General features: G+C 37.1%; 1 protein-coding gene across 2 annotated transcripts in view; it reads left to right on the forward strand.

Moving 5' to 3' along the window:
• Positions 1-24096, forward strand: part of rab3gap2 (RAB3 GTPase activating protein subunit 2 (non-catalytic)) — a 71756-nt gene that overhangs the window by 33052 nt on the left and 14608 nt on the right. For both annotated transcript variants that reach the window (XM_059985823.1, XM_059985824.1), the window contains 15 exons: positions 2680-2819; positions 3461-3677; positions 5740-5883; positions 6443-6525; positions 7452-7516; positions 7593-7683; positions 10559-10686; positions 10961-11174; positions 12068-12165; positions 14450-14555; positions 15381-15541; positions 18049-18256; positions 21983-22156; positions 22374-22480; positions 24012-24078. In XM_059985823.1, the coding sequence (XP_059841806.1) occupies positions 2680-2819; positions 3461-3677; positions 5740-5883; positions 6443-6525; positions 7452-7516; positions 7593-7683; positions 10559-10686; positions 10961-11174; positions 12068-12165; positions 14450-14555; positions 15381-15541; positions 18049-18256; positions 21983-22156; positions 22374-22480; positions 24012-24078 (2003 nt within the window). The remainder of the gene's footprint in view (positions 1-2679; positions 2820-3460; positions 3678-5739; positions 5884-6442; positions 6526-7451; positions 7517-7592; positions 7684-10558; positions 10687-10960; positions 11175-12067; positions 12166-14449; positions 14556-15380; positions 15542-18048; positions 18257-21982; positions 22157-22373; positions 22481-24011; positions 24079-24096) is intronic.

The raw sequence follows: 24096 nt of genomic DNA on the forward strand, positions 1-24096 counted from the left end.
CTCTGAAGGGCAATCATTCATTGACTACACTCATGCCCTTGCAGATATCTTCCTAGAAACACCCTTCAAGAGTGTCAGGCTATAATCTTCAAGGATCCCTGTAGCTGTCACACCAATAACATGTTACTTGAGAACACCGCTCTTCACTAACCTGTCAAGATTCCCTGTGAACACTGTCTTGCCTTCAGAATGGTGCTTTATTATGATAGGTCCTTTAAGATCTGCCCACAAACATTGCAGCTCTTTGGCTACATGTTAATAATTCTGGAACTACAAGGAAATCCAACATCATTGAAAATTTTTTATCACTTTTTTTTAGTCTATTTATGGTGTTCTGTTGATCTGCATAGTGAACTAATACTGAAGAGTGAATGTGGATTAGTTTCTTAACTGTGTGATTAAAAATTTCTCCTGTATGAGTTGATACAAAATACTTGTTGCTTTGTCCTCATCCGCCCTCTGTTACCTCATCTCAGTGTGGTTTTGCAAGTTATCAGCATTGCACAATGATTAGTCATATTTGGTGGCTAAAGGCATTTTTTTGTATCCTGGGGAGAAAAAGTTGTTTAAGAGCTTATTTTATTATTTATTTATGTGACATGTGGGTTCCAGATGTGTGCTGCTTTGGAAATCATAGTTTCTAACAGCTTAACTTAAGTACTTTATTAAGCCAGCACTAAATATACAAAGATCTGTGCAACTACTGTGTACTGAAAACTTCTCACTCTGCCATTGTATATTAACGAAATTATTAGATGTTGCATTCTATTTTCACTCGAGGGATAATTTTTGACATCTACGTTTTGTGATGGAAGTAATTTCTCTTGTTTTATCACTCATAACACTTAAAAATTTTTTTGTTTCTTTCTTGAGAGTTGAAAAAGGAAATTTGTACAGTTTTCTGGTATAAGTCTTCCATAATTTCTTGTGCCCAGAGCAACATTTACCGCTTGAGTCACACCACCAAAAATTATATTTGCAATATGTAAACAATTACACTTGTATTGGCAGTTATATTTATTACAACAGTCACTACAGTTTGGAAGTATGTAAAAGGCTGTGAAGTGTATTTAGCTGAGAGCTGCTCTATTACATTGAATTACTGTACATTTATTTTGCAGGCCTACCAAAACCACATCAGAACTGTGCTCCATATCAACCTCCTACCCTGTATCCTTCAGCATAGACTCAGAAAGGTTTTTGAGATTTCCTTCAGACATGGAAAATATTGTCCCCAGCCTAGATTATGCTGCATATTCTCCTTGGTATCACATGAGAATTACCAGTTTTGAGAGTACTGTTTCGCAGATATAGTTATATCCTAACAATCTTATCCATCAACTAACTCGTCAGACTTTTTGTCAACCAATCCCAGATGTTGTCAAGATAAGCTTTCAAGTGGCACTTGTTAGTGGGAGGTTTAGTTTATCCCTGGTTCTCCTAAATTGAGATTGCTTGGTTGGATTATTGCTAAAGTTGCTGACTATAAAAGGTGAATCGAGAGTGACTGCTATGACGTAAAGGCAGCTTTTGAATATGACATCGAGTAGATTAAAGGTGAACATTCCTTTAGTTGGAGTCAAACCTAGCGGAAGGGAAGGAGATTGTGATTGTTGCTTAGATATCCAAGTCCGAGCACATTGTTGAACTTCCTTGAGGCAATCATCCTTGGCTGATTCATTAGTTGCCTTCCCTTTGGTCAAATGTGGGGATATTCACTGATACTTAGTGTTCACTTTTTATCAGATTGCATCACAATGGCAGCTAGTTTTCAAAACAAACCTAACCATCTTTCCTTGATATTAAGTGGCTTTAGTACTATAGAATCTTTTTCATGAGCAACATTTAGAAGTCAGCAATGAATTAAAATTTAATTGGAACATCTACGTGAGCTTGGCTTTAGGTGCAGGTCAAAGCTACAGTGAATAATCTGCAGCAAATAACCTGCTTATCGACTCAAAAACAGTTAGGCTACCTACAAGACACAAAATGGGACTGTGATTGATTTATCTATATTGTCTAGATGATTAGTCTGCAAAAATCAGCAGTTCAAAACCAAAAGGAAAAAAGTTATTTTGATAGGCATCTCACCCACCAGCTGAAACGTTAATTCTCTCCATTATCTGCACAATATAATTGCATTGAATGTATTGCAGCAACTCTTAATCCAGTGCAACCTAAAATGACAAGGACAGCAGAACAGAGAACATAGAATGACCATCTACAATTTTCTTCTAACTTGGAAAAGGTGTTCCCTTGGAAATAGTTGTGGGTTCAAAATCCCGGAAATATTTGTAAAGGAGCAAGAGGAGTTGGACTAAATATATGAATTTCCATTCTGTGTTTATTTCTGCCTATAAGCTGTTCTGTACATGCTTAAAGTAACTTTTTGGAGACTTAATTTCTTAGCAGAAAATCTTGTTTTTTTAAAAAAATTTCCTTTGTAGCTTTGATTGTTGAATCAAACGGTGCTCTTCCAGCTCTTGTACACTATCCACAAGTTTGTAATGTGTCCTCTAGTGCCTTGCAGTACTCCTGCCATCATCTGTCTGGATTGCCATCTAGTTTGGTTAGCTCTTAAGCTAACTTGAATTTGGTATTAATCATAATAGCTCTTGTGTCACTCTTCAAGCTCATAGGAATGACAGTTTATATATTAGTTCTCTTGTCATTTTATAGGTTTGGGATTCCAGATTCCCGTCGCCGTGGTGAACATATTTGTTTATCACCTTGTAACACTCTGGCAGCTGTAACAGATGATTTTGGCCGTGTCACGTTACTGGATGTAGTAAGAGGAGTGGCAATACGTATGTGGAAAGGTGAGGATGGTATTTATCTGTAACCAATGTAACAAATATACCAAATGCTTTGCTACTTTAATTTTTAATGTTATTTTATTTACTATGTCCAATACCAAATGTTTTAATTATTAAAGGACATAATTTTGTAATTAATTAGGAGCCTTAGCAATTCTGAGTAATCTGGATTACATATGAGTAATCATATGCACAAGTTTGAGATGCCGTGAATAAGTAGTATAAAAAATTATATTTTTCAGCATCTGATATAATATGTTAATGTTTCAGACATAGTGTATCTATTGTAACTGAAGCAAAGTTGCTAAGCCTTTCTTTGTATTAGACCATAAGACATAGGAGCAGAATTGGGCCATTCAGCCCATTGAATTTGTTCCACCATTCCATCATATATTTCGTCAAAATGAACAAAATCTCTCTTAGCAACGCACACAAAATTCTGGAGGAACTCAGCAGGCCAGGCCACATCTATGGAAAAGAGTAAACAGTTGCTTGGCCTGCTCAGTTCCTCCAGCATTTCATGTGTGTTACTTGGATTTCCAGCATCTGCAGATTTTCTTACCTTTGTGCTAAAATCTCTCTTGGGTTTCTCACAGGGATAATTGTAGTTGCTATTTCTCCTTTAAACCTAATTTGTTTCCTAGGATATCGTGATGCAGAGGTAGGCTGGATCCAGGTGGTAGAAGATCTTCATGAAAGAGAAATTGAGAAAAGCAACGTGTCTCCCTTCAGCAGTCCTACAGGTCTAAGGCGAGTGGCTCAATTCCTGGTTATCTACGCTCCAAGGAGAGGAATCTTAGAAATATGGAGCACCCAGCAAGGTCCGAGAGTTGGAGCATTTAATGTAGGAAAACACTGCAGGTGTGTAAAGTGGAATATTATCTTAAGTCACTGTATTTTATGTTAAGAGCTTGCTGTGTTTGAATCCACTATGGAAGGAAGAACAGCCCACATTTTACATCTTAAAGTTAAGGTTTCTTGAATGTAATTCTATTTTAAAAGGAAAGAAGAATACATGTATAATTATTTAAATTATGTTTGAGTAACAAACTACTCTGAACAGCTGTAATTTTTTAACCTTGCATGTTGCAAGCCTAACTTTTTCAAGTTATCACCATTCACTTCTCTCCAACAAAACTTTTTTTGTGACAATTTCTGCATTTGTAGATTGTGCTATGTCATGCTTAACCTTCAGCGGTAGGCTGGTCAAAAAGGTCTTTATAAATCAGAATCTTGCCAGAGTTGCAGATAATTATTCCTTTTTGCCATGTGGCTCTCTACCTGCCAACTTTGCTGAGGTAGTTTAGGCCTTTACAGATGATATGTTCCTCCTTTATGAAGCAGCTTGGCTACCCTAATGCTCATTTTGCATTCAGTGCTATGTTTTGTAAATTTTGTAAATTAATCCAATTTGATCCATTAAAATTGCCTTGTACAAAGGGAACAGATCAAGGGTACACTTTTTATAGTATTGAGACCTTTACTAGATTTATACTTTGTTGAAAGCTCATTATGCTGTTGGTGAAATATCTTGAGAGTCAAATGAGATTACTGCAGGCTATTCTACCCAATCAAATTAACTTAATTTTCTTGAAAATTGTTATTTTAACTGACGTACAAATGCACTTGTCAAATTATAATATCACTTAACATTAGTGAAATGGTAAAAAGGCACTTGAAAAATAAGAGCATGATGCATCCTCAACAAGGATTTCTAAAAGGGAAATTTATATTGAACAGCAGAATAGTCATGAATCAATTAATGTGAATTTTATGCTTGTAGAAGGTCTTCAGTTGATGCCATACAAGACATTATTGATTAAACATTTGGTGATGATATACTGGTGGATTGAGGATTGCATTGTGCGTGACTGGAGGGGTGCAATGGGACGGTGTTAGGACCCAGTTGTCCAGTCTCTATTGTTGATCTAACTGAACTGACATAATAGGTCCAAGTGTGTGTATATATAAGAACATAATGTGGAAAAATAAGAGGCCATCTACTTCCATAGAACTAATAAGAAAGTGGAATATCTTCTAATCCATGGGAAATGGAATTAGAGCTGTTGCTGTTTAGAAAATAGCTTGGCTGCTGTAAGCAACTCACAAAATTAATGTGGAGGTACAGCAAGTAGTAAGGAAAGCAACTGATCTGTTGGCTTTCAGTACAAGAGGAACTGAGTAGAATGGAAATGTATTGGTCCAATCATATAGGGGAATGGTGAGACAATATTGTGCGCAGGTTAGTCTGGTTGTTCTGTTTGTTACGCTAGTGACAGGAAAAAGGTGAAGGTTGACTAGACTGACTCCTGGGGTGGCAAGTGTTGAATGGAGAGAGATGAGGTTGACTGGTCTCTCCTACCTAAGGGAAAAGGCTGTTATTATACACCTCATAATTTTAAACATTTCTATATTCACCTCTTTTTCTTCAATGATCAGAAGAAATTTTTCAGCAAGAGGATAATGCATTTTTGAATTTCTTTAGTCGAGAATTGTGGAAGCCCTTTTACTATTCATGTTGGTTCTATAGATGTTGGTAAATTTTGGGAATTAAGAGATATGGTGAAGAAAAATAACACTAAGGCAAAAGATGAGCTATGATCTTGTTGAATGATCAAGTCGACACAAAGAGCTGAATGTAATTCATTCATGATAACTCAGGTTTGAATTCTGTTTTAAAAAAAATGTTTTATTGCAAGTACTTAATGTGCAAACTTTGAAATCCACTTATGGAATATTAATATCAAAAATTGCTTCCAATTGAATATTTTATTGTTTATAAAAGAATGCAGAAGTGTACAGTGCTGGAAAAATCATTTGTTGAAAATTGTGGATCATTTGATTCTGTATATAAAAAAAACCTGAATGGTATTCTGGATGCTATATAATTCTTGAGATTCTCAATAATGTTCCTTATTTATAGGTTGTTATATCCTGGATACAAGATAATGGGACTGAACAATGTTACCAGCCAGGGTTGGCAGCCACAAACCTACCAGATTTGTCTGATTGATCCTGTAGATGGTAATGTGAAAACCATCAGTGTTCCCTTCCATCTTGCTCTTAGGTACTTTTTTTTTCAGAAAGATAATAATTAATCATTTCAGTATTTCACTGCAGCACTTGACCTAATACCATCGGTGAATTGCATGGAACTATTGAGCACATAAGTGGAATCTAAATTTCAAAAGATCAGCAGTGGTAACTTAAAAGTGGCAAATCATGAGCCACTTCTATTTTGTGTTTATAGCTGCAGGTTTTGAACGCCAAGTGGGGAAAAACTTTTCTTTGCCTACAACCTTCAACCCCCTCTTTATCATAAAGACCTTTTCTTTGTGTTTTTTTTTGAAGAAAGAAAACCCCAGGCTATTGCCTTTACCTAATTAGTGTCCAGCAAATCTGTACCAGCTGCCTTTCCACTAATAACAAGTGTTGAATATTCATAGTTGATATGTTTGGCTATCTAGAAGGTTAGCCATGCAATTTAGAACAGAATAAGTTAAAGTTGTTTCAGTATTGATCTCAGTATTAGTACCGATATGCAGATAGGCTGTTTGTTTTTAGTGGATTAAGAGTCTTAAATTTAAAAAATGAAAACGCTATTGATGCACTATTTTTTTCTTTAGTGATAAGAAAAGTGAAAGAGCAAAGGATATGCATTTATTGAAGCGGTTAACTGCTTTGTTGAAGACCAAAATATCTAATCCTGGTGGGTATCATATCTTTCTTTTGTCAATGTGAAGAATAGCTATTCACAATAACCACAGTAACATAATGATTTGTTTACTACAACTGATACATTGCTCTTCCAAGGCTGTTATCAGACTGAAATTCCAGAACAACAGATATGAACATAAGCATAAAGATGCTTTAGTCCTTGCGTTTGCAAAATGACAGGAATATTAATGTATTTTAGCTTAGAAGGTATCTTATTAATTGATGCTTTAAATCAATAGAGCAACTGAACAATTTGCTGGGTTTACTGCATTTATAAATTGGTTTATTAGTTCGCATATACCTAGATAAAAGAAGAAACTTTATTTTGCATGTCACCTATTAAGATCACATTGCATCAATGTGTTGAGGAAGTAAAAGGGAAAACAATAACAGAATGTGGAATGCAGTGTTATAATAACAGCAGCAGAATGCCAAGGAAGTGCTGTGCAGGGAGACAATAAAGGTGCAAAGCCATAATGTGGTAGATTGTGAGATCAAGAGTCCATTCTAGGGACTCTTCATTAGTCTTATAACAGTGGGATAGAAGCTTGCCACTGACAGCCTGTTTTGGTGGTTAGAGCTTTCACACTTTTGTGTCTTGTGCCCAATGGGTGACGGGAGAGATTACATTGATTACATTGGCTGCTTTACTGAGACAGTGGGAATTGTGTACAGAGTCCATGTGGGGAGGCTGAGATGTATCTACAATTCTGTAATTTCTTGACATGTTGGTCACTAAAAACACACAATATTACTATTTTTCTGTGTATTCCTAATACTAACATAATATGTACTTTTGAACTGTTAATGGTTAAATGTTGGCAGAAGAAAGGCACAAATTAACAGCTATATTTATTTCTGTGTGTATTTGTATGATAATTTTCATTTGTTTTACAATCTGGTATTCTATGTTGCCAGAAAATTTGGAAGCAGAGATAAAGACACAGCTTCTTGATATTAAATATCCTACCATGAAAAAGCAGGTAATTAAACTGCAGTATAAAAATAATTCTGTTAACTTTTTTTATCCTGGTTGTAATAATTTTTTTTCAAACACAGGCTTTAGAAAGACTACTAGCAAGTAGAAATATCCCATTATCTTGCTTAACAAATTTAATCCAGGCTCTTTTGGACAACTTAATGAGCCAAGGTCAGTACAAATTTGAATAAGTGTGTTAAGTAATTAGACTTAGCATATTCTCTGTTTTGCAGAAGTACTAGAGAATATTGAAGTGCATCTTTCTTGACTATTGGCCTTATTATTATTGAACAAGTTGCATTTCTAATCGTATTTTGTTTCTTTAATGCCGTGAACATTGAGTTCATTAGCAGCTTGCACTGTCTACTCTCTTCCCTAGACTTGACCTCCTCCGTTGTAAATACACTCAGAGGCTACTTTCTTATACCTAGTCATTAATGCAAATATATAATCAGACAATCATATGGCAACAACTTCAATGCATAAAGCATGCAGACATAGTCCAGAGGTTCAGCTGTTGTTTAGACCAAACATCAGAATGAAGAAGAAATGTCATGTAAGTGGCTTTGACCGTGGAATAATTGTCGATGTCGGAGAGTTGGTTTGCGTATCTCAAAAACTGCTGATCTCCCAGGATTTTTGTGCATGTCTCTGGAGTTTACAGAGAATGCTGCTCAAAAATAATCCAGTGAGCGGCAATTCGTGGATGAAAATGGCTTGTTAATGAGAGAGGTCAGAGGGGAATGACCAGACTGGTTCAAGCTGACTGGAATAATTATGCATTACAGCAGTGGTATGCAGAAGAGCATCTCTGAATGCACACACATTGCACCTTGAAGTGGATGGCCTGGGACAGCAGAAGACCACAAACATATATTCAGAGGCTACTTATTAGGTACAGGAGATAGCTAATAAAGTGGCCACGAAGTGTACAGTTATTAGTCTCCCATAAAGCAAACATAAAGTTTAATTGATGTTTGATATATTTAATTGTCTGCTAAATGAATTGCTTCGTAGATTTTTCTTTCAACGTCACTTATTGGTTAAGTAAATGGATTTAAATTTTCTCAATGGATTTAAATGGGGTTGGAAAAAAATCAGCCATGCTTGAATGGTGAAGCAGTGGTTGAGCTAAATGGCTTGATTTTGCTCTCAAATCTTATGGAGAAAGAACTAAAACAGGTTTTTCATTTGTGGTGGTTGGAGAAGTCTGAATGAATGTACCATGGTTGTCATGTACTTTATAAGAATAGACACAAAATCACCACAGAATCATTCAGAAGCCCTGGATGAGCCATGACATTTGCAATCTGAGGGCCAGATAGGAGGCATTCAAGTTTGGTGACCAAGAAAGTTACAAGAGGTCCAAGTATGATCTCTGGAAAGCCATTTGTGCTCAGCATGACGTCTCTAACTTCTATAGAAGTGTGGTGGAGAGTATATTGATAAGCTGCATATTAGCCTGGTATGAAACACCAAGGTGCTTGAACAGATAATCCTGCAAAAGTAATGGATACAGCTTCATCATGGGTAAAGCCCTCCCCATCATTGAGTACATCTACATGGAATGCTGTTGTAGGAAACCAGCATCCATCATCAGAGACCTCATGATTTCTTTTTGTTGCTGTCGTCAGGGAGAAAGTACAGGAACCTCAGGACTCACACCACCAGGTTCATGAACAGTTTTTACCCCGAACCATCAAGCTCCTGAACCAGAGGAGATAACTTCAAAGTCGGTGGTGAGGAAGGCAAATGCTATGTTAGCATTCATTTGAATAGGTCTAGAATACAAGAGCAAAGATGTGATGCTGAGGCTGTATAAGGCACTAGTGGCCCTCCCCTTGAGTATTGTGAACAGTTTTGGGCCCCTTGTCTTCGAAAAGATGTCCTGGTCCAGAAGAGGTTCACAAAGATGATTCCAGGAATGAAAGGGTTATCGTAAGAGGAACATTTGATGGGTCTGCACTTGCTGGAATTCAGATGGATGAGCAGGGATCTCATTGAAATCTTTCGAATGTTGAAAGGCCTAGACAGAGTAGATGTGGAAAAGATGCTTCCCATGATGGGAGAGTCTAGGACAAGAGGGCACTGCCTCAGGATAGAGGAGCACCCTTTCAAAACAGAGATGCGGAGAAATTTCTTTAGCCAAAGGGTGGTGAGTTTGTGGAATTTGTTTCCACATGCAGCTGTGGAGAAGGCTGGGAACTGGGGTTGAGGAGGAGAGAGAAAATGAATCAACCACGATTGAATGGCGGAGCAGACTCGATGGGCCAGATGGCCTAATTCTGCTCCTATGTCTTATGGTCTTATGAACTAAAATTGAATACTGTACTATAAGTGCACTCTAACTGAAGTTTTGTATAGCTATATTCAACACCTTGATCAATTTGATGCAACATGCTGTGCCAAAAGGCCTTTATCTGTTCTACTAACCTATGTTCTATAATGGCTTTTTGATATATTTACTAAACTTGGAATCCCAGCATTCTCTATCTAGCAGTACATCTTCCAGGTGTTTGATTCTCATTCAGCAGCAGTGCCAGTGCCTTTATCAGCTGTACTTGCCTGTAATCCATACCCGAGCTATTGTTTATCTGTCTCGTCCCCAGCTGTAAGACCCTTCTCAGACTCTAATTCTATGTCATTTGCATTTGAACTTCCATTTAGTATTTCACTTCCAGTTCTAGTCTTGTTTTCTGTACATTCCTGTGTTGATATTTTAAACCATTTTATCTTTGTGAATACACTTGATTATTATAAAGCTGTAATCATTCAATAACTGATAAGTGGTGCTCAGGCCTTGGTGCAGGGAAGGTGAAAATGGAAAGTAAGTTGATTTTGAAGAGCAAATTGAATCAAAGCCTGATAATGATTGTACCTAATGCTCTTGCAACAGAGGTTGTTGGATTCTGGTTAGGAAATAGAACCATAGATACTCATTTGCATTTTTTATTAGAACAAAAGGAGAGTAAAATTGCCAGCAAAATATTTGTCTTTGCAGCTGGTTGTTGTATTGAATTGAACTTCCCTCTTGTGCTTCTCTTAGACCCTGAAAGCGTTGATGAAGGATTGTTGCAGTTTTGCCTCAGCCAGCTGAAATTGCTTCACCTTTATACATGTGTAAGCAAACTCAACTCTGAAAATGTGGAGCAGAATGGTGCTACAATCAGCAATGTAAGTCATTCTTTTTGCTTTCAGTATTTAAATATGAACAGACAATGGGAAATTTATTTTTAAAATGTCATTAGTTTTTCTGTGGTTAATTTAAAACAAGCTGTTTTACCCTCATTTTAACCATTCTAATATATCTTGCCACAATGTATTTTTCCTTGTGGATATTTGCCTTTATTATTAAAAAATCTCATCATTGGAACTCTCTTGATAAACTAAGCTTGTACATAGTTTTTTTGCATCTATTTGTTACATGCATTTTTTCTTTATTGCAAAGGAATTGGCTTCTTTGCTAAGACTAGAAGAAAGGGAATGTGAAAAAATTCAAACACTTCTGGATAATTATAGACAAGGAAATACCAAAAATACAGTTCAATTTGAGGAAGATGAAAACTATAATCTTCCAATCCAGATGTTCTTGGAATATCTTGAATATGAAAAAGATACAGTTAATGTGAAGAAAGTAGGTGAAGAAGAATATATTGCTTTGGGTATGTATTGTAAAGTTAATTCTAGTGTCATACAAATATAATTTTTTCTGGTATTCAGCTAAGCAAAATGCTTCTGGCGAGTGGCTTGCCAGAACACATATTAATCATTGAATATTTTCTACTGCATACGTATTGTGTTAGATGCAGCAAGGTTTTATGTAAATCCTAACAAGTGGCTGGCAACAAAGCCATTATAATGTGTAATACTCAAACCATTTACATCATGCTACCTGATGGGAGATGATGGATGATTTTTCAAAATGCTATGGCACAGAACGGGGCTTGGTATGGATAAATACTTGATTGCTGGTGCAGACATGGCTGAAGGGCCAGTTTCACAACTGCATGATTTACTGTCTTGCTGTTCACTTTTAGATTTCAATTAATATAAATCCCCAAGCTGGATAGACCTGAAATGAGCTTTTTCTCTCTTAAAATATTGTTTGTCAATATCTTTGAAGGGAAAAGGCCACAATGTCATTCCAAAACAAGAAAATGCCAATTTTTCAAATTTTAAATATGAATCTTGACAAATATATTTAATGAATCACAAAGTAATGATTATTTAGATATTGAACAACTTTGCAATTAAATTAGAAACTGGCTCTGACTGCATTACCTATTGTCATCATCTCAGCAGCTGATTTAAATGCCCACAAAGTTCAGCTGGCATTTGCTTTTGTAGTATATTTAGATGCATTATGGGAAAAGATATTTTTCTATTATATTCACCAAGTCTAACTTGCTTTCCTGCCTCATTAGCACATGATGACATTTCTTTATTGCTGTTAGCTTATTATGAATGGATATCTGTGATGAATAGCTAAAAATATAAAGTTAAACAGAATGAAAAGATATTTAAAAGCTGTTTTGCATTTCCTGTGTTATTGCAGGCAATTTCTTTTTCTGGAAATGTATATGTGGGAAAAGTTCTGTGGAGGAAATGTGCCGTTTGCTGGAATCTGCAGGAGCGAGACCTCAGCAACTTTTGGTATGCTTTTAATTCATAGTTGCATTAGCTAAATAGATCTGGAATGGCTACATACTGATCACATATTAGAAATAAACAGTTTTACTTCAATTGGTATACATTTAGATTTATTTGCCTCCACCCTTTTAGTTCAAGTGTGAAGGTACTTGTACAACAGTTCCTTGTTTAGGGAAAGGGTGCATTCCTGAAAAATGTTCCAGTAATTAATTTTGAAAATGAAAATAGTGGGTGCATTGCATTTGGAAATTTTAACAGTCTGTTCCAGTGCATGGAGAGTGGTCCACTCTTTGTTACAGCAAGTAAAAACTGTAATTTGGAGGCATGCATCTAAAAGACCCAGTTGCTTTATACTAAAAATTATGAAGTAAACAGAGCAATTATTGTACATTTTGAAGTGATGAATTGTTTATATATTTTTCACAGCAATATTGTGGGTCTTGTCATAGAGTCATAGTGAAATTCAGCATAAAGCATAAAGAAATTGGCATACTGAGTCCACACTGCCAGTCAACCATCTTTTTGTACTAATCCTACATTAATACCATGCTTAATTTTGGCAACATCTACTCATCATCTACTTCTAGATTTTACTGTTTAACTACACTCTAGGGACAATTTATAGTGGGCAGTTAACCTATCAATTTGTACATCTATGGAATTGTGAGAGAAACCACGAGGACCCTGAAGAATCCCTTGCATCTGTGAGGTGAATGTGCGAGTGCCACACAAAGCAACAAAACAATTGAGATCAGGTAGTCTATACAGTTTCCAGAGGGAAACAACTAATCAGAGTTAACATAAAATACAAGCATCATTAAGTAAAGTTGCAGGATATTAATCCAGCTTCATAACCTGTATTTACATGCAAGGGAAATTGCTGTCCACACCTTAACAGTGAAACTTCAGTTGAAGAATTAGTGTTCATAGTGAGGGAACCATTAAGGAAACATCAAATGCATAACAGAAATTGAAGCAGTAGACCAAAGTGGCTATTGATTCTAACCTGCTATTCATTAAGACCATGGCCAATCTTCTACTTCAATACTTTTCTCTGCTCCATCCCTAGGTTCCCTCAAAATTCAGAAAGCTGATGATCAGTTTTGAACAACCAGAATGATCTAGCCTCTGCTGACTTTGGAGATTCGGCGCCCTCTGTATATAGAAAATTCTTCTAATTTTGGGCTTAAATACCCTACTCCTTACTTTCAACTGTTACACTTGGTTCTAGACTCCTCAGCCAGAGAAGTCATTTATCCTCCTGTCAACCCTTTAGAATTTAAGAACTTTGTAAGTTTCAGTGAAAACTCCTTTCATGATCATATAGACCAAATCTTATCAATCTCTCATCGTTAGGCAAACTGCTGTGTTTGGAACTAGTTCAGTGTACTCCCCCTATGACGTGAATATAATTTAAGCATGTATACCAGAAAGTGTACTTTCACTTAAACTTACATAATTGCATTAAGACATCTTTCTGCATTCAAAACCACTCATAGTAAAGGCCAACATGCCTCTTACGTTTCTGATTGCTTGTTTCATCTGCATATTGGCTTTCTGAGATGTACAAGAACATGGTCTCCTTGCATACTCAGGTTCAATCCTGATTTTAGATGCTGTCTGTGTGGAGTTTGCATTTTCTCCCTGTGATTACTTGGGTGTCTGTTGAGCTAAAGGACCTGTTTCTATGCTGTATTTCTCAATGACTCTTTAACCTGGGTTTTTGGCACTCTGAGGCAGCAGCTCTCCTAGCTGTAACACTGTGCTGCCCATGTCTGGATAGTGACTGTTTAGAATTCACTAATGTTCAAAAGTTGTGAAACATCGTACTAGACACAGAGTTCTATCACTCAAGCATCATTGCACCATTGTTAAAATTGAATAAATATTTATAGAACCAAAATAAACTTACTTAGTGCTGTTTAAAGGAATCAATATAATGATTGAAAGGCATGCATTCTGTCATGTTTGGTGATGGGAAGTCTGTTAATAAAGATGCCTTGTGTCAATTACACTTCAGGTCTTGACCATTTTGAATGGATTGATATGTGTCTGACATGAGTTGTTCAATGGCTTTATTTTAATAGCCTAATTTTTTTCCACTTAATTTCAAATTAATAAATATCTTCTTCGACATTTACTTCATTGGTTACAATGTGATTTGTTTGCTGATATTGGAATATAATGAAATTTCAAGATTTATTACATATATTTAATATTTTAATGCATGTATTGAATTTGGCAAGAAAACAGTTTTAATTGTTCTTTTTCTTTATTCTCTGTCTAGTCTCTGCTTCTTTCTATGTGGCTCTTCAGGGAGAAGGAAATCCTCAAGAACCAGGAATCAATTAGCTACCTCCATGTTACGCTATCACACTTAATCAAAATGAAAGGTGAAGTGCCTGGAAATAGGGAGTTGCTATATTGGTTATTTGTGATATCATTGTGGATTATAATGTCAACGTTATTGGTTCTGGTGAAGAACCTATCATGTAGCATCTGAATGACATGACCATCAGATTTGATGTTGCTTTATTGTGGTGGAGGTACCATTCATATTGGCCTCGTCTGGTACACTGCTGTTAATGCATCTGTCCTTCTATCTGATCCTCAAAGTCTTCTTTGTAGGGTTCCTTGGTGGTATTGTTTCAGGGCTTCCAGGTGTCTGCTCTGGGTGGTACATCATTCAGTTCCATACAGTCATGTGGGAATTACAGCTTCTCTACAGACCAAAAGTTTTGTTTGAACCTGTAGGTCAGTCTTCAAAGACTATTTTCTTTAATCTTGCGTAGGCTTCACTTGCACAACCCAGGTGATGATATGATACAGCAAAGGGTCAGAGTCAATGATCCAGTGATAAATTTTGCCAAATAACACAAAAACAGATTTTTAAAATATGTGTTCATTTAATTATTTTGTAATTAAAAATAGTTAGCATTGGAATTGTTTACAGTGTTAAAAGTATTTGAAATCATCCTGATAAGTTGAGAATCTTGGTTAGTTTATTGCCGTATTCATATCAGGTCCTGACTGTAATAGTGAGGACTGAAAATCATGCCCGATTCCTGGCATAATGGGGAATGCATCTTTCTATTTCTAATATTATACTGACCCCTTTAGGTGTTGATTTTGTTAGTATGTTCAATCCTGGCAATGCATCCTTATTGCTAAGCTGTAAGTGTCATTTAATCCAATTTGAAATTCTTGTTTTCCTACAGGTGCTATTGATATTTCATGGGATCTTCAGTCGGTATCGCCTTGGTGGCAGCAAATGCGTACTGCATGTGCGCAAGCAGAGAACATTGGTGCTGCATTATTAGCTGCACTTGTTGGAAGAAGTGTATCTATAAGTGTAACAAACAGTCTGGCTGAGAAAGATGTGAGTAATATTGCTCACAACTGTAACAGATCCACACAGATACATATTGATTGTACTAGCGTAAAAACATAAGAAATAGGAACAAGAGTAGGCCATCTGGCCCATCGAGCCTACTCTGCCATTCAGTAAGATCATGTCTGATCTGGCCATGGACTCATCTCTACCTACCTGCCTATTCCCCAGAACCCTTAATTCCCTTACTATGCAAAAATCTATCCAACCTGGTCTTAAATATATTTAGTGAAGTAGCCTCCACTGCTTCATTGGGCAGAGAATTCCACTGATTCAGCACTCTCTGGGAAAAGTAGTTTCTCTTCATCTGTCCTAAATCTTCTGCCCTGAATCTTGAGGCTATGTCCCCTCTTCCTAGATGCACTTAGCAGTGGAAACAACTTTTCTGCCTTTATCTTATCAATCCCTTTCATGATTTTATATGTTTCTATAGGATCTCCTCTCATTCTTCTGAATTCCAGCATGTACAGTCCCAAGTGACCCAATCTCTCCTTATAGTCTAACCCCTTCATCTCTGGAATCAATCTGGTGAAACTCCTCTGCATTGCCGCCAAAGCCAGTATATTCTTCCTCAAGTAAGGAGACCAAAACTGCACCCAGTGCTCCAGGTGCAGCCTCACTAGTACCCTGTACAGCTATAGCATAATCTCCTTCTCTTAAATTCAGCCCCTCTAGCAATGAAAGCCAACATTCCATTTGCTTTCTTGATAGCTGGTGGCACCTGCAAACCAACCTTCTGTGATTCGTGCACAAGCACTCCCCAGTCCATCAACAGCAGGATGCTGCAATTAAATCATAATCTGCTCTTTCATTTTTCCTTCCAAAGTGATGAGCTTGCATTTACCAACATTGTACTCTATTTGCCAGACCCCTGCCCACTCACTTAAACTATCTAGATCTCTCTGCAGACTCTCCATATCTTCTGCACAATTTGCTTTTTCACTCAATTTAGTTTCATCAGCAAACAGAGATACACTATACTCTGTCCCCTCTTCCAGATCATTGATGTATATTATGAACAGTTGCAGGGCCAGCTCTGACCTCTGCGGCTCACTGCTCACCAGTGATTGCTAACCAGAACCCCATGTATGCCAACTCCCTGCTTTCTATGAGTTAACCAATCCTCTGTCCATGCTAGTACATCACACCCAACTCTATGCATCCTTATCTTATGGATTAGTCTTTTATGCTGCACCTTCTGGAAACCCAAGTAAATAACATCCATCTGTTCCCCTCTATCCACTGCGCACGTTATATCCTCAAAGAGCTCCAGTAAGTTTGACAAGCAGGACTTGCCTTTGCTGAATCTATGCTGCGTCTGCCTGATGGATCCATTTCTTTCCAGATGCCTTGCTCTTTCTTCTTTAGTGATAGCTTCAAGCATTTTCCCAATTACAGATGTTAAACTAACTGGCCTATAGTTAGCTGCCTTTTGCCAAAATTCTTTTTTGAACGGTGGCATGACACATCTTCCAATCTGCCGGGAACTGAATTTTGGTAAATTATCACCAAAGCTTCTACTATAACTTCTGCTGATTCTTTCAGTACCCTGGGATGCATTCAATCAGGACCAGGTGATTTGTCTATCTTCAGGCCCACAAGTTTGCTCAGCACTACCTCTTTAGTGATAGCTATTGTGTCGGGGTCCTTGCCTCCCATCGCATCCATAACATCTCTTTTTGATATGTTGGACAGTGTCCTCCACCATGAAGACCGACACAAAATAGTCATCCAAAGCCTCTGCCATTTCTTCATTACCCAATATCAATTCCCCCATCTCATCCTCCAAGGGACCTACGGTAGCTTTAGCCACCCTTTTCCGCTTTATATAATTATAAATACTTTTACTATCAGTTTTATATTTTGTACTAGTTTATTTTCGTAATCTAGCTTCCCTTTCTTTATTGTTTGCTCAGTGGTTCTTCGTTGCTTTTTGAAGTTTTCCCAATCTTCCAGTTTCACACTTCTCTTGGCAACTTCGTACTAATGTTTAAGCACATAATCCTTTTGGTGCCCTCTGGTTAGTCTGCAGAATTCCTTGGTATATTAAATTTGGGAATTACATTCACTTCTGATTTTAAAATTTAGCTCATTGTCATTAAAGATAGAAACAAATCGCATCTCCTGGACAAATTACATTAGATATGGTCCAGTCAGGAATCTGGATTTAGTAGAGATCAAATGAAGAAAAATTAAATCATATATATTTAAATCTGCATCTAAAGGAAGAAGAGTGTTGCGGGAGGGATGGGTATAAGAGTGGTGGGATATAATTCTGGCAGTAAGTTAAGGAAATTACCTCCAAAACATGAACAGCTGGATGCATGAATACTGGATTTTAGGGAAGGGGTAGTTGATACTTCTCATTAAATTGGGCACGTTCAGTGGGCTGCAGTCACTCTTCTTTCCCCCTTTCTTAAAGGTAGTTGGTTATTTGTTTTCTTTTCCTGTTTTATGCTAATCTAGATCAGACTTTATATTTCTTGGTTTTCTAGCTGAAAGAAATTGAAGGTTCAGATGGAATGACTGATTCTTGGGAAGCATTGTCTCTTGATATGGAACACTGGAATACACTGCTGAGACAGCTTGAGGATTGCCTGGTTCTCCAAACACTTTTGCTGAGCAAAGGAAATAAACCACCCTGCTGTCATTCTGAACTACTTCCCCGTTTTTCTGTTAAAAAACTATTGGAGGGTGGTCGAGGTAAGAGTCTTTTTATTTGCAGGTGTTTGTAAAACTTTTTCAGTGAGGAACCACAAATCTTCCCAAGGTTGTGGGAGCACCTTATTCTGGCAATGGCAATACTGCCCGAATTGTTTATTGGATTGTTTTGAGAAGCAGAAGAATAAAAGTTAGTGTATGATGATGGTGGTTCAGGTACTGTAATAATACCACTAAGCTGAAGCAAACTTGTAGGATTGTCTCCAAGAGCATAGATCATGGAAATATTCTCCCATTTCCTTCCTTAGTCCTTTCAAGTCCGGTTGGATTTTTGTGTATGTATGTTCTCTGAACCATTCTACACTGCTGCAAAAATTCCAGTTGTTATTTGTTTTCTTGGCATATTTTTCAATTAGTGTGCCTTGATACAGTTTGGCTTTTTTTTATTACTGTACTTTCCTGCCATTTGGATTGTCAGTATTGTAATTATGTTTGTTTCCTCATTACTTTAATGTTTTATTTCCAAACAAAATCAAATATTTATAACAATTATTTTCTTAAACTAATTTATTCTTACAGGAGCAAGAACAGGTCAGATAGTGCATAATGCCCACTCCACTCTTAAATAGGAAAATAACGGTTAAACATACAATTTCTAGTTCTCTCGCCAAATTATTTTATTTCTCTAGTGCATAATAATCTATTTACCTCTTCCTTGAGTGCATTCATTGACTGAAGATTTTCAGTTCTCTGGTGTCAGTTCAAAAAATATGATACTCTGAGGAAATTCTCCTTAGCACATTTTAAAATGACGAACCTCATTCTTGCATTTCAGTTTATTTTGTTAACCCAGTTTATCAGAAAATTATTTATCAACAAGGAATCAAAAGACCACTAGTCAATTTGAAACTGTTAAGCCACATCATTGGAGTTTTATCTTCCTCAGTCTTTCTCACTGTTGTACTGCAAAGTTTCTGCTGAACTGCAGGTCAAATTCAATTGACATTAACTTCTGGCATTGAGTGGTTGTGCTGAAATATTTGTGGGTGTGCATGCTGGAAGGCAAAGGTCCACGTTGTTGATTCATTTCCTGTTGCATATGAGGAAGAAGAGCCATGCATTAAACATTCTGGTAGGTCAAATATGATGGCAGAATATAGTATTAATGGTAAAACTCTCGGCAGTGTGGAGAATCAGAGGGAACTTGGGGCGCGTGTCCATAGGACACTCAAAACAGCTGTGCAGGTTGACTCTGTGGTTAAGAAGGCATACGGTGCATTGGCCTTCATCAACTGTGAGATTGAGTTCCTGAACTGAGAAGTAATGTTACAGCTATGTAGGAATCTGGTCAGACCCCACTTGGAGTACTGTGCTCAGTTCTGGTCGCCTCACTACAGGAAGGATGAGGAAACTATACAAAGGGTACAGATGAGATTTACAAGGATGTTGCCTGAATTGGAGAGTGTGCCTTATGAGAATAGGTTGAGTGCACTTGGCCTTTTCTCCTTGGAGCGATGGAAGATAAGAGGAGACCTGATAGAGGTGTATAAGATGATGAGAGGCATTGATCGTGTGGATAGTCAGAAGCTTTTTTCCCTGGGCTGAAGTGGCTAACACGAGAAAGTTTGTTTACACAGGGAGTGGTGAGTGCGTGGAATGGTGACTGTGGTGCAGGCAGGTGCAATTGGGTCTTTTAAGTGACTCCTGGATAGGTACATGGAGCTTAGAAAAATAGAGGGCTATGGGTAACCTGAGATAATTTCTAAAGTAAGTACATTCTCGGCATAGCATTGTGGGCCGAAGGGCTGTAGGTTTTCTATGTTTTTATTAGCGAAATTGAAGTTCTCAACCAAGCTGTTTCCACTGTGCAGCAATGTCATCCAACAATATAGATCAATAATGAGATCTGGAACAGGTGAATCCTTTTCCCATATATTGGAGCACATGTCGAAGAAGATGTCACTGGTGATGAAATTTGCCATCACCTAAGTATGCCATGGCAGCAGTTGGTCATATAAAGAATATTTGAAGACCAAGACATCAAATTCCCAGTGCAAAGCCACGTGTACTGTGCACTGTGCAGGAGTGACCCAATCCTATGAAACTATAAAACGTGAGTTACCTGTGATGGACTCCTCCGAGCATTGCAAGTGCACCACTACTATCACCTCCACAAAATACTCCAAACCCACTGGCAGATTAAATAGATATAAATGACTTCATCCAGACCCACTGAACCCTAATATTTATACTGTACATGAGAGGCTTTTGCAGATAATTAGTATATTATGAATATAGGTTAACAGATATAATTTTAAACAATTGTAGCTGATAATCCCCTTGTCGTTCATGCCTGTAGGCAAAGAGGATAAGAATATGAGAGAGCTGCTGCAATTTCTTGCCACCATTTCAAGAGTTGAGAATCATTCTACCTGAAGCTGGCAATTCATCCTATTGTAAAGATGCAAAATTTCTTAATATCATTTTTAATAGTTCACACTATTCCTCTGTAACAAAAATATCTGTTGTGAAATCAAATACAAGATATTAATTTAGAGCCATACTCATGTCTTGTATTTCCAAACATAGAGTCCATGGCATATTAAAAGTTGAGAGCCCCTGTTTTAATACATTCCACTGCTGTGTACCAATTTCACTTCATGCAGCCATTTCCTGTCTAATTTTGTTACATTACATCTCAACCAAATTGAGTTTGGCCTTGCCTAAATTTAGAATTTTAATTCTTTTTTTTCCTGTATTTCTACATAAATCATAGAACATTATAGGACAGTACAGGCCCTTTGGCTGACAATGCCTTGCAAGCCTTTTACTCTACTCTAGGATCAGTTCCCCAACTGCATAGCCCTCCATTTTTCGATCATTGATATGTCTATCTAAAAGTTTCTTAAGTGCCCCTAATGTATCTGCCTCTACCATCACCCTTGGCAGTGCATTTCATGCATTCACCACTATCTGTGTAGATGAACTTTTCTCTGACACTCTCCGCATACTTTCCTATAATCACCTTAATACTATGCACCCTTGCATTAGCCATTTCTGCCCTGGGAAAAGTGTCTTTGGCTATCCACTCGATCTTTGCCACTTATTACCTTGTATGCCTCCGATCAAGTGACCTCTCATCTTTCACACTAGAGAGAAAGGCCCTAGCTCGCTGAGTCTATTTTAGTAATTATGCTAGATATAGCTGAATTATTATCACCATCCAAATGACCATTTATTCCAGCAGTTATCCCTAAACCTGATTATGAATGACTCTTCTCCTTTAGAGCTTGCCAAATGCTATTCCTAAAAATAAAATGTCCTTGAATATATAGCCAACTCAACATACTACTAAAGATACATTCCTTTTGCGATATCTTTATCTCAGTTAATGTGCGTGTATTGAAATCCTTGTTGTAATTGCCCTATTAAATTTCCCACATATCCTAACTGCATATTTGCCCTTCTAATCTACTGTTATTGCTCTGCATGTCATCTTAGGCCAGAATTAACAAGTGCTTTGTATGTGAAATAGGCTTTAACTTAATGTGACACACACAAAATGCTAGTCAGACAGCATCCATGGGAATGACGTTTTGGGCGAGACCCTTCTTCAGGACTGATGCTGTCTGACCTGCTGAGTTCCTCCAGCATTTTGTATGTGCTGCTTTGGATTTCCAGCATTTGCAGAATTTCTTGTGTTTATGCTTAACTTAATGTTCTATAACCTACTATACTTAATTATCTGTATCTGTATGTATACCCCAGGGGTTGTTGCTGATGGTGTGGCAAAATGGATATTCAAACTGGATCTTACTCCAAGTATTCTGAAACAGGCGCATCAGTCCAGAAGATTGGGAAGTGCCGAAGAGCCAATGGAAGAAGAACACAACATTCTCTTCTATGAGAAATGCAGAGAGCTCGGCTTGGAACAGATATTAGGTAAGATAATACTTCACTTTTTCCTAGTAAAAAGTCTAGGCATGTGGGTTCTGGAGATTGGCATACCTGTGCATTTTGATCTGCATGTTTGGTTCCATTCTGGGGTTTGGTTTATGGTGTGGTTCTGATATATGGGAGAGATGGAGTTGTACTGATGGAAATGGAGGTGGATATTTGTACAGTTACGAATGGTCTCATTTAATGTTTTCTATTACAGAGTTTCTCCAGTTGACCTATGAGCGATTTCCATACAGTCTAGAAGCTGATGTTCTTCATGCACATTGCTGTTGGGAATATGTAGTGCAATGGAACAAAGATCCAGAGGTAACTAGAATAAATAAAAACTCTTTAGATTTAATTTTAAAAGTAACTTGTACACTTCACTGAAATTATTAACTGCCTGTAAGCTAATAGTTAAAACTAAGTGTTCATAAATTCTCAGTTTAGTTTGTAATTTTATTGACAACTGGGATTAATGTTCTTTTATATGGATGAATTTTCTAAGATACATTACCGCAGTATGTGGTTGGTGTGATGCTTTTCCAGCTCTGGGCATTCTGGCATTTGGGATTCAATTCTTGTGCCATCTGTAAAGGGTTTGTACATTCTCTGGGTGCTCTGGTTTCCTCCCACAGATTAAAGATGCAGCAGTTAGTAAGTTAATTGGTCATTGTAAATTGTTAAATAGGTGGGTTGCTGGGCAGTATGGCTGGTTAAGCTGGAAATATCTTTTCCGTGCTGCATCTCTAAAAAAAATCTTAAGAATTACACATAAGTATCCTGTACTGATGTCATTTTATTTTTTTTACCACATTAACTGGATTGGAGTTATACATTTTTAATGAATCCAATGGTCATTGATTGATTCAATGTTTAAATTTAATTACATAGTGCTAGAATAGTGGAATGAGCCTTTTGGCCCTAAATGACTGTGCTGATATTGCCACTTTTAACTAATCCCACATGACCTATTTCCTCCTGTTTTCTGCCTGTCTAAATGCTTCTTTAACATTATAATAATATCTACTTCTACCACTTCCCTGACATTCTCTTTGTAAAACAAAAAGATCATGCCCTGTAAACCTTTTAAAAACCTTTTAATACCCTGTTGTATTTGGCAATTTCCACTGGGGGTGGGGGAGAGGACTCTGGCTATCTATCTAATTTATGCCTCTCATAATCCTACATACTTGTATCAGGTCTCCCCTCTTGCCTCTGATGCTCCAGAGAAAACAATCTGTCTGTCCATCCTCTTATTATTAATACATCCTAGTCCTGGCAACCAATCATCAATGTTCTTATGCCCTACTCTGAGTCCTAGTTAACCTTAACAATACCTGCTCCAAATCTTTGTTCTATCTGAAAACTTGGATGTTCACATTCCTATAGCTGTAATTTCTTGTGCAATTATTGTCATTCTGAGTCCTCTTCTTTGCTGTGTCATTAACTTAAGTGTACACTAAGAATTGGAATATTTCCACAAATCCCTCCTACTTTGAAACATTCACTCATTAAACTATTAATACTATTCCTTGCATGTTTTCCTGTGGTTCAGTGTGATATGAAATAATTTGTGATATTTTTTTCATTAAAGAAAATAAGTGCACATTGATTTTGATCAATTCTGTTAATTTTGTTCAACTCTTGTCCTTTAATATGTGGTTTTGAAAGTATACTAGAGTTTAACATTGTAATTTGAGGGCTTTAAATACTCAGCATTTATACTTTGCTTAGCATTTATATTTTGATGATAATCTAATGAAATATTAGTACTTGAATATTTCGTAATAGCTCTTGTGGTTTTAAAGTCAGATGAGAGCTATGGTTTCAGTTTCTGCTTTCTCTTCGTTTCTAGGAAGGCCGATTTTTGAGCAGATCTGTGGATCATCTGAAATGCATTGCCAACGGTCATGTTCAGCGGGGTTAGTACATGTCATTAT

This window comes from Hypanus sabinus, chromosome 12, assembly GCF_030144855.1.
Source record: "Hypanus sabinus isolate sHypSab1 chromosome 12, sHypSab1.hap1, whole genome shotgun sequence".
NCBI classification, from domain to species: Eukaryota; Metazoa; Chordata; class Chondrichthyes; order Myliobatiformes; family Dasyatidae; genus Hypanus; species Hypanus sabinus.